Source organism: Myodes glareolus, chromosome 23 (genome assembly GCF_982192425.1).
Source record: "Myodes glareolus chromosome 23, mMyoGla1.1, whole genome shotgun sequence".
Lineage (NCBI taxonomy): Eukaryota > Metazoa > Chordata > Mammalia > Rodentia > Cricetidae > Myodes > Myodes glareolus.
This window is the reverse complement of record NC_142048.1, coordinates 46,929,885-46,944,346: the sequence shown is the minus strand read 5'-3', so window position 1 is coordinate 46,944,346 and position 14,462 is coordinate 46,929,885. Positions and strand designations below refer to the sequence as shown.

The following is a 14,462-nucleotide window of genomic DNA, read 5'->3' as shown; positions in this document are numbered from 1 at the left end:
TCTCCACAGCTCCAGCTCACCCCGGGGCCTTCAGCAAGGTGGAAAGCTCGGAGTAACTTGGCTTCTGGGGGAGTTGAAATGTCAGAATGGACTAGTCTCTAAGCGACACCGAGGAGCACTCAGCAAAAATCTGTTTGCACAGACGCCGTCATGGTGGTTTCTGTGGCGGGGTCAGAATTCCGGAGCTTGTTTTGTTTTCAATTACATGCCCAGTGAAATGCATGAAGCCCCAGGAAACGAGCAGAGGAAAATGTCATCTATTTTCAGACAGAAATATGGAACCCATGAGAGGCTACCAGAAATACTCAAGGATAAATCAACTGACAACCAGGAAGACACACCTCAGATTTAACAGTGGTAAACAGTTTTTATTCAGGCAATGAAACATGGAAAAAATATATTAGTAATTATCATAATAATTCTTTTGTGTGAGTATAACCTTTACAAATATTTACCTGACATATAAAAAGGGAAATTACTATGTGTATAAAATCTATGGGGATGATTATTCCATACAACACAGTCCTGACAACAGGAGACAATGCAGCAGGTGCCCCACCCACCCAGTTAGGGGCTCCTCACACACTTTAGGGCACCGGGGGACATGATGGGAGCAGATGTGCAATAAACACTTGGCACGTTAGTACAGTGAGCATCTACTGGCAAATACAGACTCGCTAACAGCGATACTGGAAAGCTGACCATTGCCTTGGGGACTTCAGGATGACTGAATCCTGTCCCAAGGGTTGCAAAGGACGAAGCTGAGGCTGCAGGGGTGACCTAGACGCTGCCCTGTATCTGGATCGGATGTGGTTTCAGAGTTTAAATTTCTGTGTCCATTTGAAAATTATTCACAAATATCGAGTCAGTTGTGTGAAGAGGAAGCACTTTTGTTGGGTATATTCAGATACCACAAAAAGGCAGAGGGCCAAAGTAGCATCTTGACATACATGACCCCATACAGGGAAGGTTCAGGCCATACCTCAGCCCCATGCTTGGCTTGCTCTGAGCAGTGAGAACATCATACAGACTACCGAAGGCCAGCACTGCAGCAGCATCTCCATACTGGAACTATAACGGGAACCTATGTGTTTACATAAAGCTGAAACCACAGTACAGTTAAAGTCTTTCCTCAGGAATCTTATTTGTCCAGATCTGACTGCAGGCTGACAGGCACAGAGAGGGGGCTGCGTTTGGCTGGAAACTACCAGAAGTGTAATCTGTAGTCTCTGCAGTGCCAAGTGCTTGCCTGTGTTCTGTGCTGGTTCGGGAGAGAACCAAGAGGGAGACGCGCTGTTTCTAGACATTTGTTTCCCTTTCTTATCCATATGGGACCCTGAAGAATTTAGTAGTGAATGCTTTTTCCCCAGCACTAGGGATGAAATCCAAGGACTTGAGCATGCTGAGCAAGTGTGTCACCAACTGAGCTACACCCCCAGCCCTAGTAAATTGCTTTTTTTTTTTTAAATAACTGGAATCTGGAGGCCAGTCAAACCTTTCTGAACATTAGCTTCCTTTAAATAACTCTGTTATTAAAACTTTTTGAAAGATGATGTCCCAGACCTTTGGCTTGGTACCCTGGGATTCCCAGACTTTATCTGTTCTTTAGTAAGTAAATAATAATCTCCTACCCTTAAAAATCTTCATAATATATACATTTTCAAATTCCTTGCTTGAATCATCGACTCTTTCAACACCTACATTCTCTTGTCTCAAGAAGAAAAGCAACCTGAGAGCAGGCTCAGAGAGTCACAGAGCTACAGAGAGACAGCAGGAACGACCAAGTCGAAAGACCACAGAATGAAATAGAGACTAAGGAAAGGAGCTACAGGCGGTCCACACCACTTTCAGCTTGGTGCGCCCTGAACTCTGTCGCGGCTCCCGATGCCGAGGAGCTGCAGAGGGCCCGGCCTAGCCTGAGCTATCTTGGCTGCAGGTGAGGGCTTTGCTCTACTGTGGTCCATCCAGGGCTGCCTGGTGAACGGTCTGCGCACGGGCAGTGCCAAGTCTGCACAGGGAGAAAGCAGGCTCTGGCTGGGAAGGAAGTTGAGCCTGAACTCTAATCCTAAGCGACAGGGACCACCCTCCCGAGAGAGCTCTGCGCTGAGCGCTTCCTAATTTGGTCTGCTTCTGAAGATGCTACACTCCACACGAGGGCACCAAGCAGAGAATACAAAATCTGGGGAAGTTACCAGTCTCCAAACAGGGTAAGCACACGGTAACCCGGTCTGGGATACTGACAGGTAACAGCTGTCGACACTTTGGCAAAGAGGAACTAGAAAGATGGGTCTATGCTGAGAGTCTCAACAGGTTCACCTAATGCTCCCAAACCACTTTCTGAGTCAGTAGCTTCTACTTCCCTTGTGTTTTAGGGTTTTTGTTATTTATTTTTACAATGCTGGGGTTGCACACAAATGCCTTGTGTGTGGTAAGTAAAAAAAATGCTACTGCTGAGTAGCAGCTCCTAAATCATTGAAGACAGGATCTCCTTGTATAGCCCAGTCAGGCCTGAACATTTGGTCCCTGCCTCTGCCACCAGAAAGCCAGGATTATAGGCGTGTGCCACCAGGCCTGGTCCCCCTTTTTAATTGCCTAACAAGCAAGTATTTGGCCCCCCCAGTATGTGTTGAAGGAAACTTTGTATTTTTACTCTAGAGTGCTAAGAAATTTTTAGGGCTCATTTAATTAAAAGAAAAATAAATATTCTCCCCTCTGCCTAGTATATGTTCTTAATTTTCCAGCTGTGCAAGCGACATTTTTATTCTTGTTGGAGAGTATCCACAAGCTAGACGCTGCAGAAATTTCCTGGCAATGGTGATGACTAAGAGGCCACTGGCAGACGTTGCTTACAGAGCTATTTCATGTCCCTGAACAGCAACCTCATCGAGCAGGGCCTGTTTTTCAAGGGGTCTCTTCCGCCAGTGTGGCAGGGAAGGACAGTCACCACGCCTCTTCTGTGCTTTGTAACACACAGCAAAGGGTGCTTTAAAATTATACAGGCTTACAAAGATGACTGGGGCCAGAGATGCAGCTCCACAGGAGAGCACTCGCCTAGCTAAGATGTTCAAGACCCTGGGTACAACCCCCAGCACTACCAAAAAAAATTTATGATGGAGACCACTCTAAGCCTTTCATACTGAAAAAAAAAAACAAAACAAAAAAATAAAACAAACAAAAAAAAAACCCTCAATACCAATCACACATGGATTGGTACCATTACACTGTGGCAGAAACTTCTGCAGTGTTTCCTGAAATACAAAGTTAACTTCCCTTGTGGAAGAGAGTTAAGCTGACGTCAGTTATGTCCCCGGAAGACACTTGAACCCGACAATAATATGTCTATGGCTACAGCCTTCACATGAAGCCACTGTGACTAAATGATTGTCAAGCCATTCCTTCAACCACAGGTAACTTCTACTTGTTCATGGTTTTGTACAAAATGTTAAGACAGTAGGCCTCAAAATACAGCCTAACCTAAGCACCAGTTCTAATAAACACACACTGACAAAATGTGACTTCTAGCTTCAAAAGACACTGCTCGCTCCCTGGGGCTAAAGCTGGCACCCGCATGGTGACACGCCACTAAAGGGACATTGTTTCTAAGACCTACAGTTTCTCCATGAGGCATAATTCATTTCTGAAGTCGGCTCCTGTAATAGTTTGACAAGGAGGAAAACGTGTGTGCACTGAATAGTGCATATCCACCATGATGACTCACGGTAGATGATGAAGGCCAAAAAATGCATTAAAACTTGAATGGATCTGGTTTTGCCTGTCGAATGGAAAGGAACTCACTGACAGCAGTGTGGGAAATTTCTGTTTGGGGGTTAACATCCCCCAGTCTGTGTCTATAGAATTTCATTTTGTCTGTGTGGACCTTCTCGCTGCACTGCCCTTCCCCTGCATTCAAGCCGACTTGGGGGATGACGTTTTACTGCCTGTTTGGCTTTAAAGTCCACCTCCAGCATGAAAATGTGTGTTGTTTTAAAGTCTCTGAAGTGTGCCATGCTTGTAAACACAGAAAACCACAGCCCTTCACCCCAAACTGGTCCCTAGGCTGCCCTCTCTTTTAACAAAACCAGCTGACCCTTTCCCAAGCCCCTTTTGTATATATTTCAAATAGATAACAGCTGATTTTGTTTTAGAGACTAACTGCCCCCAGGTGGACACATCCATCAGATGCGAGATCTGGGGAGGCCCAGGCTGTTGTCATGGAGCTATAAGAGGCCACTTTCAGTCTGAGCGCAAGGGGCCATGCTGGGACCCAAGGGTCCAAACACTGGGGCAACAAACAGCACAGCAAAGTCTTCCTTGGACATGAAACCTACATCCCTGATCTTCACATCCCCAATCTCTCCACCCTGACTCAAATTTTGGTTTGGGCATTTGATTTCTGAGAAAAGGTCTATTCTGCCTAGTGCTGTGCTGCCTTTTTTTTCCAGGCCCCAGCGGCTTTCTTGCCCTGCCCTCCCAACAGCTAAGCTGTCACCATGCTTCCGCTCACCCCTTTTTTGAAACATGGTCTCATACAGTCCAGGCTGGCCTCCAAGTAGCTATGTAGTTGAGGATGACCTTGAATTTCTGATCCTCCTGCCCACCGCTTCTGGAGTGTTGGAATTACAGGCATGCGCTACAGCATCCAGTTTCTGTAGTTCTAGGGATCGAACCCAGGGCTCTGTGAATTGGAAACACTCAAAGCAGCGGTGCAGTGTTTTCAGCCCTACAAAGTCTGAAGCTGGCTTTTAGACCTAGGGCTCTGCTTCGAAAGAAGGATCTGATCTGTGTTGATTTACGTAACTATGCTCCTCCCTAAAAATCCTTATCTGAACATGCCTCAGGGGGAAAGTGGCAGCAGGTACACATATATACGCATAAGTGAAATTCTGGAAATAAAAGGGAACTCAAGTCTCATTGAGAAACTGTTAGTGGCAACAGGGCCAAACTGTCTCCTTCAATAAAACGGCTGATACTGAAATTTAAACTGTTAACCGGGTCATAAAAATATCAAATATGTGCTGGGAAGATAACCCCACATGGTTGCCACAAAATTAGAAATTTCACACACTCGAGAAAAGTAAAGATGAACTGCAGATGGAGAAGCACGCGCTGGACCCAGCAGCCCGTCTAGCAGAAGCGGCAGCCTGGGTGCACAGGCCCCTGCTGGCACGTCAGCTCCTTCCCCACCAGCCAGGCTCCGGCTGCAGCAGTGGGGTGCAGCGGGACAGGCAGCAGCAGGCATGTGCTTTTTAAAAAGTTATTTTTCTCTGCAAAGGAGGGATTACTTCTGGATAAGGCAAGATAACTGTGGTCACGACACAAGCAGCCAGACTCAGATCTGCACAGCTCACGGGAGGAATCTCAGTCGGTCTTTCCCAGCTTTGCGATGAGCTCATCACAGATTTTCGTCAGTTCTTCAATTTCTTGATTCTGAAAGAGAAAGGATATGATCTGCAGGCTGCTTTGTGTTCTGAGAGAAAAGCCGGTGGCTAGACGAGCCCCAGACATCCTAGTGCCTCTCCACCCCTGTATCAGTCCTCCGAGGTTGAGGACCAACTGTCTTCCATCCATCAAAGTGTGTTCCCAGTACTGCACTAACTGTGCTGAGGGTGGGGAGAGCCATCGACCCTCCTGAAGTCAGCCCATAAACCTTAGCTTCCGATTCTCTTGTTGAGTGGCTTGCAGGCTAAAACACAAGGTCGTGGATTTCGCTTTACCCACCAAGAGCTTCAGGGACTGGGATTCCAGAGTCCGAGTCAGGGTGGCCAGACACAAGCTCTAAGTCAAAGGGCACCACTGCACGAATGCACACGTGGCGATGCAGCGAGTTCACACCACTGCACGAATGCACACATGGCGACGCAGCAAGCTTGCACCACTGCTCAAATGCACGTGGCAATGTAGTGAGTTTGCACCATTGCATGAATGCACACGTGGTGATGCAGCGAGTTAGCACCACTGCATGAATGGACATGTGATGATGTAGTGAGTTCGTATCACTACACAAATGCACACGTGGCAATGTAGTGAGTTTGCATCACTGCAGGAATGCACGTGTGGCAATGCAGTAAGTTTGCATCATTGCACGAATGCACACGTGGTGATGCAGCAAGTTCAACAGCGAAGAAGAAAGAGCAAGGCCAAAACCCGCCGAGCATGAGAAATACAACTGGTGCCACAGAGACTGAGCATCGAGGTCTCCTCTCAGGATAGTGAGAGGGATCAAGCAAGAGGGCCTGGAGCAGCTGCCCTTCCAGCTCACCCAGGGTGTATATGCAACTCCAAGGGGGCAAGTGTTGACACGAATACTCCGAGGAGGTAATGTGTAGAACTGAAAAGCATCCTGAGATGGGGGTTAGGATCAAGGATGCACCACCAAGCCCAGTCAGGCAGGCGTGAGGGAGGCAGGCGTGGCAGGCAGGCGTGAGAGATGCAGGCGTCAGACTGGAACCCCCAACTCCTGTCTCTATAAAGCACACCCAACTCGGCTTGGACAAGAGCCCTCCACCTTCTCATGCGGCCTTCCACCTTGTCTCTCTGCTTCACTGGCATGTCCAAAGGCAGGCAGCCAGTCTTGAGCCTGGCGACATTATTTCTGCTTTCAATTTCTTCATGGCAGTTTCTCCGAATCCATTATGTTGCTGAGATTTGATCTGGGCTATATCCTGTCCATTATAGGATGCTTGGCAGCATTGCTGGCCTCTCACCCACTCTGGGGCTACTAGCATCTCCCAGCCCCCAGACATGGCCTCGTGTCCCTGCAGGGCACATCTGCTCTGAAAACTGATGAGCTACAGCCCCTGAACTTCACTTAAAACACAACTTCCCCCCTGGAACCCTGCCTGTGTCTGATGACTCCCCGTAGCCTTGGTTAATAATGTGTGTCCCCCAAATCTGTTCATAAAGGAGCTGGCCTGGAGTGTCTGTGTAAGAAGGAAAAAGCCACCTTCCTCCAGACCCACGTCAAGCTATGTATACCAAGGACTGACATAAGCCACAGAGGAGAGCAGCCCATGCCTCTGTATCAGCTAGAAGACCCCTGAGACAGACCCGCGTACCTTCTGCTGAAGGGCCCTTTCCAGGGACTCCACCTTCATCTGCTCTTTCCGGAGCCCAGCATGGAGAGCTGCGCTTTCAGCCTTTGCCTTTGAGCGAACCTGAGCGATCTCTTCATTGGCTCTGTGGTGGAGAATTGGGTTTGTTTGAGGGAGAAATCAGAAGAGCATGGTTAGCCACGAGGAACAGACTCAGGGTACTGACTACTGACTTCCACAAAACCCAGATTCCAAAGAACTGAGAGGAAAACCCAGAAACAATGACTTACAAAATGCGCTTTATATAAAACTGCTAAGCACATTTCCATGGCACACCTGACAGCAGAATACTTCAATATACTTCAACATACTTCCAAAGTTATACTTCATGAGAAAGTGACATTACTTAATTTTTCATATCAATCCTAACTTTTAAATGATCCAGTACGATGGTGGCCTGGATTACTCTGCACTTGATCATACAATGTTGGGTGTCATTCATTGTATGTCTAATGAGGACAACTGGTCAGTCTTTACAATTATCATAACTCCACGCTTGCTGGACCCCAGTTCCTCATCTATCACGAAGGAACAGTCTACAGCGCTGCTTGCTATGGCACTTCTGCACCAGGATGAGTTTAAAGACCACGATGTCCAGCAGGAGCAGCTGTCTAAACGGAGACCTTTCAACAGTGAAATGCCAGGGGGAAGGTCCTCATGAGCACAGATAAACTAAGGGGCTTAGCATGTATATCCGAGGAAAACCACAAAATGCCAACACTAATGGGCTAAAGGTTAAGTGGTGAGAAACAGAGGGGATGGATGCTGTGTGTGCACAGCTTTTTATACTCTAACCAGAGGAATAAAATCTCTCTCTCTCTCTCTCTCTCTCTCTCTCTCTCTCTCTCTCACACACACACACACACACACAAGCAAGAACGCAGATAGTAAAAGGTACACCTTTGTTCTCTGTAGACAAACTGTCTGCCTCCACCTGCAGCAGTAAGCAGGTGCAGCGCACATTCACAAGCTCTTACCTGTCCAGCTTTTCCTCTGCGTGAATCTTCAGGGCCTGGTATCGCTGCTCTTCCTGCTTAACCCTAGCCAGGTAATCCTGAGCACATTTTTTCAAGGCTTCTTCATTCTGTTCCAAAGGGAAAATTCAAAACGAACATGAATGTCTCTTTGTTTCTCTTGCACAGTGTATCACAAGGGTTGGTTTTTTGTTTTGTTTTGTTTTGTTTTTTATAGGAAAGTCTGCTTAATTGAGATGTATTTGATTCATAGTCCATGGCAACTTCAGCAGGCTTGTGCACCCCCACTAAAGAAAGCCTACAGACTTCTCCATGTCCTAACTTATATTGCTTTGTAAATCTCTTCCACTTTTACTACCATCAAGGCAAATGACCAAGGAGCCCAAGTCTCAGCTTGTCCACCACCCTGACAGCAGAAACTGCCTGTTACTAAGCCACCACACAGCCACCCAGGAGACAAGGCGGAAGGACACCTACCTTCTTGAACCCTTCTAGCACGCCTTTCAGGTTCTCGTATCTCCTGAAGAGATCAGAAAGGGACCTTTCCACAGAGTTCAGGTCAGCCAGGGCCTGCTCCTTCTCCATCGTCAGCTGCTGGAAACTCTTCTGAGAGGTCATGTTTGTCCTCTGCTCGTCTTCTGAGAACCACAAGTCAAAGGAGACAAAGTGAACGCCGACTCTGGGTGAGCCAAGCAACGCTCTTGGAAAAGGGGGCATGGCCTAGGTGTCCCCACGCTCCCGAACTCCTGTTCTAGAGGGAGGACACACAGTGACAAGTGACGGGGAGACAAGCAGGATGTGCCACGTGGGGACAGAGCGGGTGTTCACAGAGTGGCCTCTCAGGGCAGAGACTGGAGCAGGTACCCAGAAGGGACTGGGGATGGGAGCCGCACAGAGCTGACAGCCAGGGCCAAGGTTAGGCTGGGAAGGCAGCTGCTGGTGTGGACGGTGGGGAAACCTTTTCAGTACTTAAATGCTAGAAGGTCAGAATAGATTCGTGGAGAGTCAAGCCGTAGGCTGGCAGCTAAGTGAGGCTGGGAGTTCCATACGGACAATTAAGTCACAGTGTCTCTGCATATGCTCTCTGTGCCGGGTCCCAGGGAGGGAAATCAGAACCTGCAGACTAAAGACTCACTGAGTGCAAAGGCACATACTTGCCATGCCAATACTTGGGATACTGACCTAGAAACACCGAGTTCAAAGCCAGCCTGGGCTACACAGTGAGTTCAAGGCTGCCCTAGGGTGTGTCTTTGCCAGACCTCCTTCTTGCTTCTCTCTGCTCTCTGCTTGGCCACATACTCCCCCCAACACATGTGTTCTGTCCAACCATATGGGACCCAGTGACTGCAGACAGAACTCTCTGAAACCATGGGCCAAAATAAGTCCTTTCTCTTCTGTTTATAATCATGGATTTGGTCACAGTGGTGAGAAAACACAGAAGCAAGTCATGAGAACAGACTGGATCGGTCCCCATAGAAAAGAAAGCCCAGCTCAGAGAATATCGTATTAAAAAAGCCAGGCACAGGAAGCAAAACACTATATATTCTCAGCATATGTGAAGGCTGAATGAGGTGATCCTACAGGTGTAGCAGTCAGAATAGCAGTCACTAGAGGATGGGAAAGGTGGGCTGGGAGATGAACAGAGGAAGGGTGGGCAGTGAGCACCAGACTGAGCAAGTCCGAGTGTTCTATAACAAAGTAGGATGGCATCCACCTACAAGAACTTGGCATTTAATTTATAGAAAATTAGAAAGTACATAGGAATTTGAATGTTCCCAAAGAAATGACAAACATCCCCCCCCCTTTTTTTTTTTAAAAAAAAAAAAAGGACAGGCCTCTCTGCGTAGTACTGTCGGGCCTGGAACTCACTCTAAAGGCCAGACCAGCTATGAACTCTGCCTCCTGAGTGTGGGGATGCTATGCACCTGCCTTGAAATAATAAATGTTTAAGGAAACGGAAATGCTAGCTATAATAGCTTAATCGCTGGCCACTGGATTCATGTACAACTGTTCCCCACAATACGTACAACTGTGACACGGTGCTGTGCGACAGTGGTCTGGATCCTGTCAATTAGATTTTAAATAAACGCTGATTGGCCAGTAGCCAGGCAGGAAAAAGCCAAAGGGAGTCTGGAGAGACGGCTGAGCAGTTAAGAGCATGCATGGCTTTTGTGGAGGATCCGGGTTCAGCTCCTAGTATCCATGTTAGGCAGCTCACAACCACCTGAAACTCCAGTTCCAGATGATCTGAAATCCTCTTGTGGTTTCCATGGGCACCTGGTACACATAAACTCAGGCAGGTGCGTGTGTGTGTACACACAAATAAAAAATAAATCCTATCTTTAAAAAGAAAGAAAGAAAACAAGGCTTCAGAAAGCTAGCTGTCTCCTTCAGGATGACTGAATGATCGTGCTGGAAGGCGCCAAGGGGAAGGGGAGGGGAAGGGGTCCTTCCAGACACAGTCACAGCCTTGGCTTTGACTCCACAGATTCCAAAACTGTAAAAACACGTGTTTGTCTACTGCTGTGGCACCTGACAGGCTCAGATAGCTTCTAGGGCCCATGCTCAGAAAACAAAACAAGCACACAAAAAACCTTTCTCCTTACCAATCATTTGGGCAATGGTCTTTTCATATTCAGCCACAATTTTTCTAAAAAGAAAAAAAAGTAGTAAGTTGTAATTATAACATAAAACTTGTTTTTGTTATCAGAAGAGAGGCAATGGAAGTCAAAGACATTCTGTCTGAAATAAAGTCACAAACATCTAATAACACGTATAAAACCACACCTCTGTTCTGTCTCCCCTCTTTGTTTTTTTTTCTTACATCCATTAGATTCACTAAAGTTCTGAAAGGTTAAGTGTTCTCTGTACAAGATAAAAAGGAAGAAGAGAAATGGAAAGAAGACAGCTTATGTCTTGAGTGTTAGGAACGGAGCCCTAGTCTCGCACAAGCTAAGTATGTGCTCTACCGCTGGACCACATCCTGAACTCCAAAAGCTTTTGACACTTTGTGTTTAATAAACTGTCCTGGTTATTTTTTTATTGTCACCTGACAAGAGAGAATCTCAACTGAAAAATTATCTTGATCACACTGACCCTTGACCCCCTCAGTAGTTCTCTTGATTGATGTGGGAGGGCCCAATCCACTGAAAGCACCCTGCCATCCCTCAGCAGGTGGTTTGGTTCTATAAGAAAGCTAGCTAGTTGAGCAAGCCAGGAAGGAGCATTCTTGCCTTGGTTCCTGCTCCGACTCCCCTTGATGATGGCTATGACCTGAAAGTATAAGCTGAAACCCTTCACGCCCCCAAGTTGCTTTTGGCCATGGTGTTTTTCATAGCAACTGAAAGCCAGCTAAGACAGAAGCCTTTTAGTCTTCTTGGTTTTGTTTTGTTTTGCTTTTTTCGGGACAGGTTTCTCTGTGTAACAGCTCTGACTGCCCTGGAACTCACTCTGTAGACCAGGCTAGCCTCGAGCTCACAGAGATCCACCTGACTCTGCCTGAGTTCTGGGATTAAAGGTATACACATGCATGTCTCTTTCAGTCTTTTATTAAAACAACCATCTTCATTTTTTCTATTTAAATACTGTAAGACAATCTTTTTGAATTAAAGACACTCCTCAGAGCTCCTACTATGAGATCCGCCCTGACTCCATCTTTCCTGGCCCATTGCCTTTTAAGCACTGTTCTCCAATTCAGTTTCAAGTTTTATCTTATGTCCAACTGCACAAATATTTCACTTATTCCGAGAATGAAGAGCACGCCCTCGAGTTGGCCTTTCACTCAGTGAAGCCTGGTTCTTCTGACCGACCCAGTGCCGGGCAATCTCCCTGCAGCTGCCCCTTAGTGGTGAGCCCGCCAAGCTGGACTCTGCATCCAAAGTCCTTATGGTGGCCATGGTAAGCTCACTAAAGCTGGGGCCAGGAAGTCCTCCCAAACCAAATAAAACAAGAACCACAAATTACAGCAGCCATGTTTAAAATGTCTTGTCAACACTCCAGGGCTCGCTGGTGAGGTTTATGCTTTCTCCTCTTCTTTGAGGTTATCTTTAGTAACATAATGACTCCTAAATTTCTAAACTGGACAGGAAAAGAAAAAAATACTTCCTTTTTCTTTGGGGCCCCAACTGGTCTGGAATTTGTTGTGGGGCTCAGGCTGGCCTCAAACTTGGGGTAGTCCTCTTGCCCCAGTCTCCAGAGTGCTGGGGTTCCAGGAATTTGAAAGCCCCCACAACCATCATCACCACCATGGCTAAAAGATTTTTATTTAAAGCCCATTAATTTTGTCTTTTACTAATTTCAATACCTCCGTCATTGACTGTACCAGTAAGTTTTATTACTCTTTATTATAAATGGATATTTTTAAAATAGACTTCTGTTCTTTTAAAAAGGCAAGAATTATATAAGTTCTATTCACATATGATGCTATAAATAACCCTTGAAACTATGGTATTTGAAGAAAATAGTCAATACTAGCTCTGACTTCTTCCTTTCCTTTTTTGAGACAGGGCCTTTCTCTGTAGCCTAGCTATCCTAGAACTTGGTAAGTAAAGTAGGCTGGGCTCAGACGCAGAGATCATCAGCTTCTGCCTCAGCCTCTAGAGTGCTGGAATTAAAGGTGTGTGCAACCACGCCCACCCCAGCACCAGACTGACCTCATCTCCAGGACTTCTTCCCGGGTCTCTTCATACTTTTTCTTCCACTCATTGGCTTCGATCTCTTTAGTGATTATCTAGATTATAATAAAGCTTTGTTTTACTTCACCAATCTACTAGAAACTGAAAAATAACACACGACCAAGTCTGACACAAGATATTCGATTAACACTTAGGAATACCATACAGCTCAGTGTTTGTATATAAGAAACATCTTGGAAAGTACATTCTCAGCTACACAGGGTGCTATAACACAGCCACCACCTGGTGAGGTGAACAGGACAGTGCCCGGCCTCCAGGAGAGGTGAACAGGACAGTGCCCGGCCACCAGGTGAGGTGAACAGGACAAGTGCTCGGCCACCAGGAGAGGTGAACAGGACAGTGCCCGGCCACCAGGAGAGGTGAACAGGACAGTGCCCGGCCACCAGGAGAGGTGAACAGGACAGTGCCCGGCCCCCAGGAGAGGTGAACAGGACAGTGCCCGGCCTCCAGGTGAGGTGAACAGGACAGTGCCCGGCCACCAGGAGAGGTGAACAGGGCAGTGCCCGGCCACCAGGTGAGGTGAACAGGGCAGTGCCCGGCCTCCAGGTGAGGTGAACAGGACAGTGCCCGGCCACCAGGTGAGGTGAAAGGCACAGCTCCCTCACATTTAACGGGTACTCTCAACTCCTCTGGATTTTGTCTTATTTCTGAACTTATGATCCTCCTGCCTCAGCAACCCACGTGCCGAGACTAACGCACTACCACACCCATCACACCCCTTTCTGTAGTGATGCCTCAGCAGTTGATGATGAGAACTGAGTCAGAACGAAGGGGCTCAGGGTGCAGCCCACTGTGAATGACCAGAACCCAGCTTCACATCTGAGACAGTCTTGATAATTAGAAGTATTCTCCACTCCCTGTCTCAGATCTGTCTGCCCTGCAAAGGGCTCAAACAGGCATCCAGAGCCTCCCTTCCACTATCTTCCTCTGGTTCTCCCTTCTTCCTAATCTTCTGCTTTTGTGCTTATATAAAAGGTCTCAGGAATACAGAGATGGGGGCTGGAGAGATGAGATAGCTCAGTGGTTAGGCTGCTCTTCCAGGGGACCCAGGTTCAATTCCCAGCACCCACACGGCAGCTCACAACTCCAGTTCCAGGGGATCTAACACCTCACACAGACATACATGCAGGCAAAACACCAATGTACATTTAAAAAAAAAGAAAAGAAAGAAGAATATAGAGATGGAACTGGATGACTCAGGTTAAGAGCACTGGTTGCTCTTGCAAAGGGCCTGAGTTCAATTCCCAGCACCCATGTGTCAGCTCCTAACTGCTTATAACTCCTTGAGGGATCAGGTGCTCCTTTGGCATACACATAAAAGAACCCACGGGTGACCCTGTGTGCTTCAACTGATCAGACACAGATTTCCTTCCATCTACTACGTGGTCACCTCAGGGTACAAAGTCAGTGCATCAGCTTGCTGAACACCAACACCAAGGCCGGCGTCTACAGGAACCATAAGCTACAGAGAATAGGAAGGGGCAGGTTAAGGTGAGGCGAGTCAGCAGAGACAGGACCTCTGCAGACAGAAAGAGAATGTTACCTCTTCCCTGATCAATGTGAGCACGGCAGTCTTGTCTGCTTCGCTGAGGCAGATTCCATCCAGGGGGCTCTCACCTCCACAGGCCACAGACACGGGGGCCTTTTCTGACGAGGACTCCAGCAGTCCCTGTGGGACAGGGTTATATTTAACATGGTTGGTC

At 47.2% G+C, this 14,462-nt stretch overlaps 1 protein-coding gene across 6 annotated transcripts in view; it reads right to left on the bottom strand.

Moving 5' to 3' along the window:
* Nucleotides 1–347: 347 nt before the first annotated feature.
* Tacc1 (transforming acidic coiled-coil containing protein 1) overlaps nt 348–14,462 on the bottom strand; it is a 91,190-nt gene continuing 77,075 nt past the window's right edge. For all 6 annotated transcript variants that reach the window (XM_087901043.1, XM_087901044.1, XM_087901046.1 and 3 more), the window contains 7 exons: nt 14,303–14,428; nt 12,718–12,794; nt 10,672–10,715; nt 8,543–8,703; nt 8,069–8,175; nt 7,056–7,176; nt 348–5,427 (listed from right to left, as the gene is read on the bottom strand). In XM_087901043.1, coding sequence (XP_087757169.1) covers nt 5,359–5,427; nt 7,056–7,176; nt 8,069–8,175; nt 8,543–8,703; nt 10,672–10,715; nt 12,718–12,794; nt 14,303–14,428 — 705 coding nt within the window. In that variant the 3' untranslated portion in view covers nt 348–5,358. The remainder of the gene's footprint in view (nt 5,428–7,055; nt 7,177–8,068; nt 8,176–8,542; nt 8,704–10,671; nt 10,716–12,717; nt 12,795–14,302; nt 14,429–14,462) is intronic.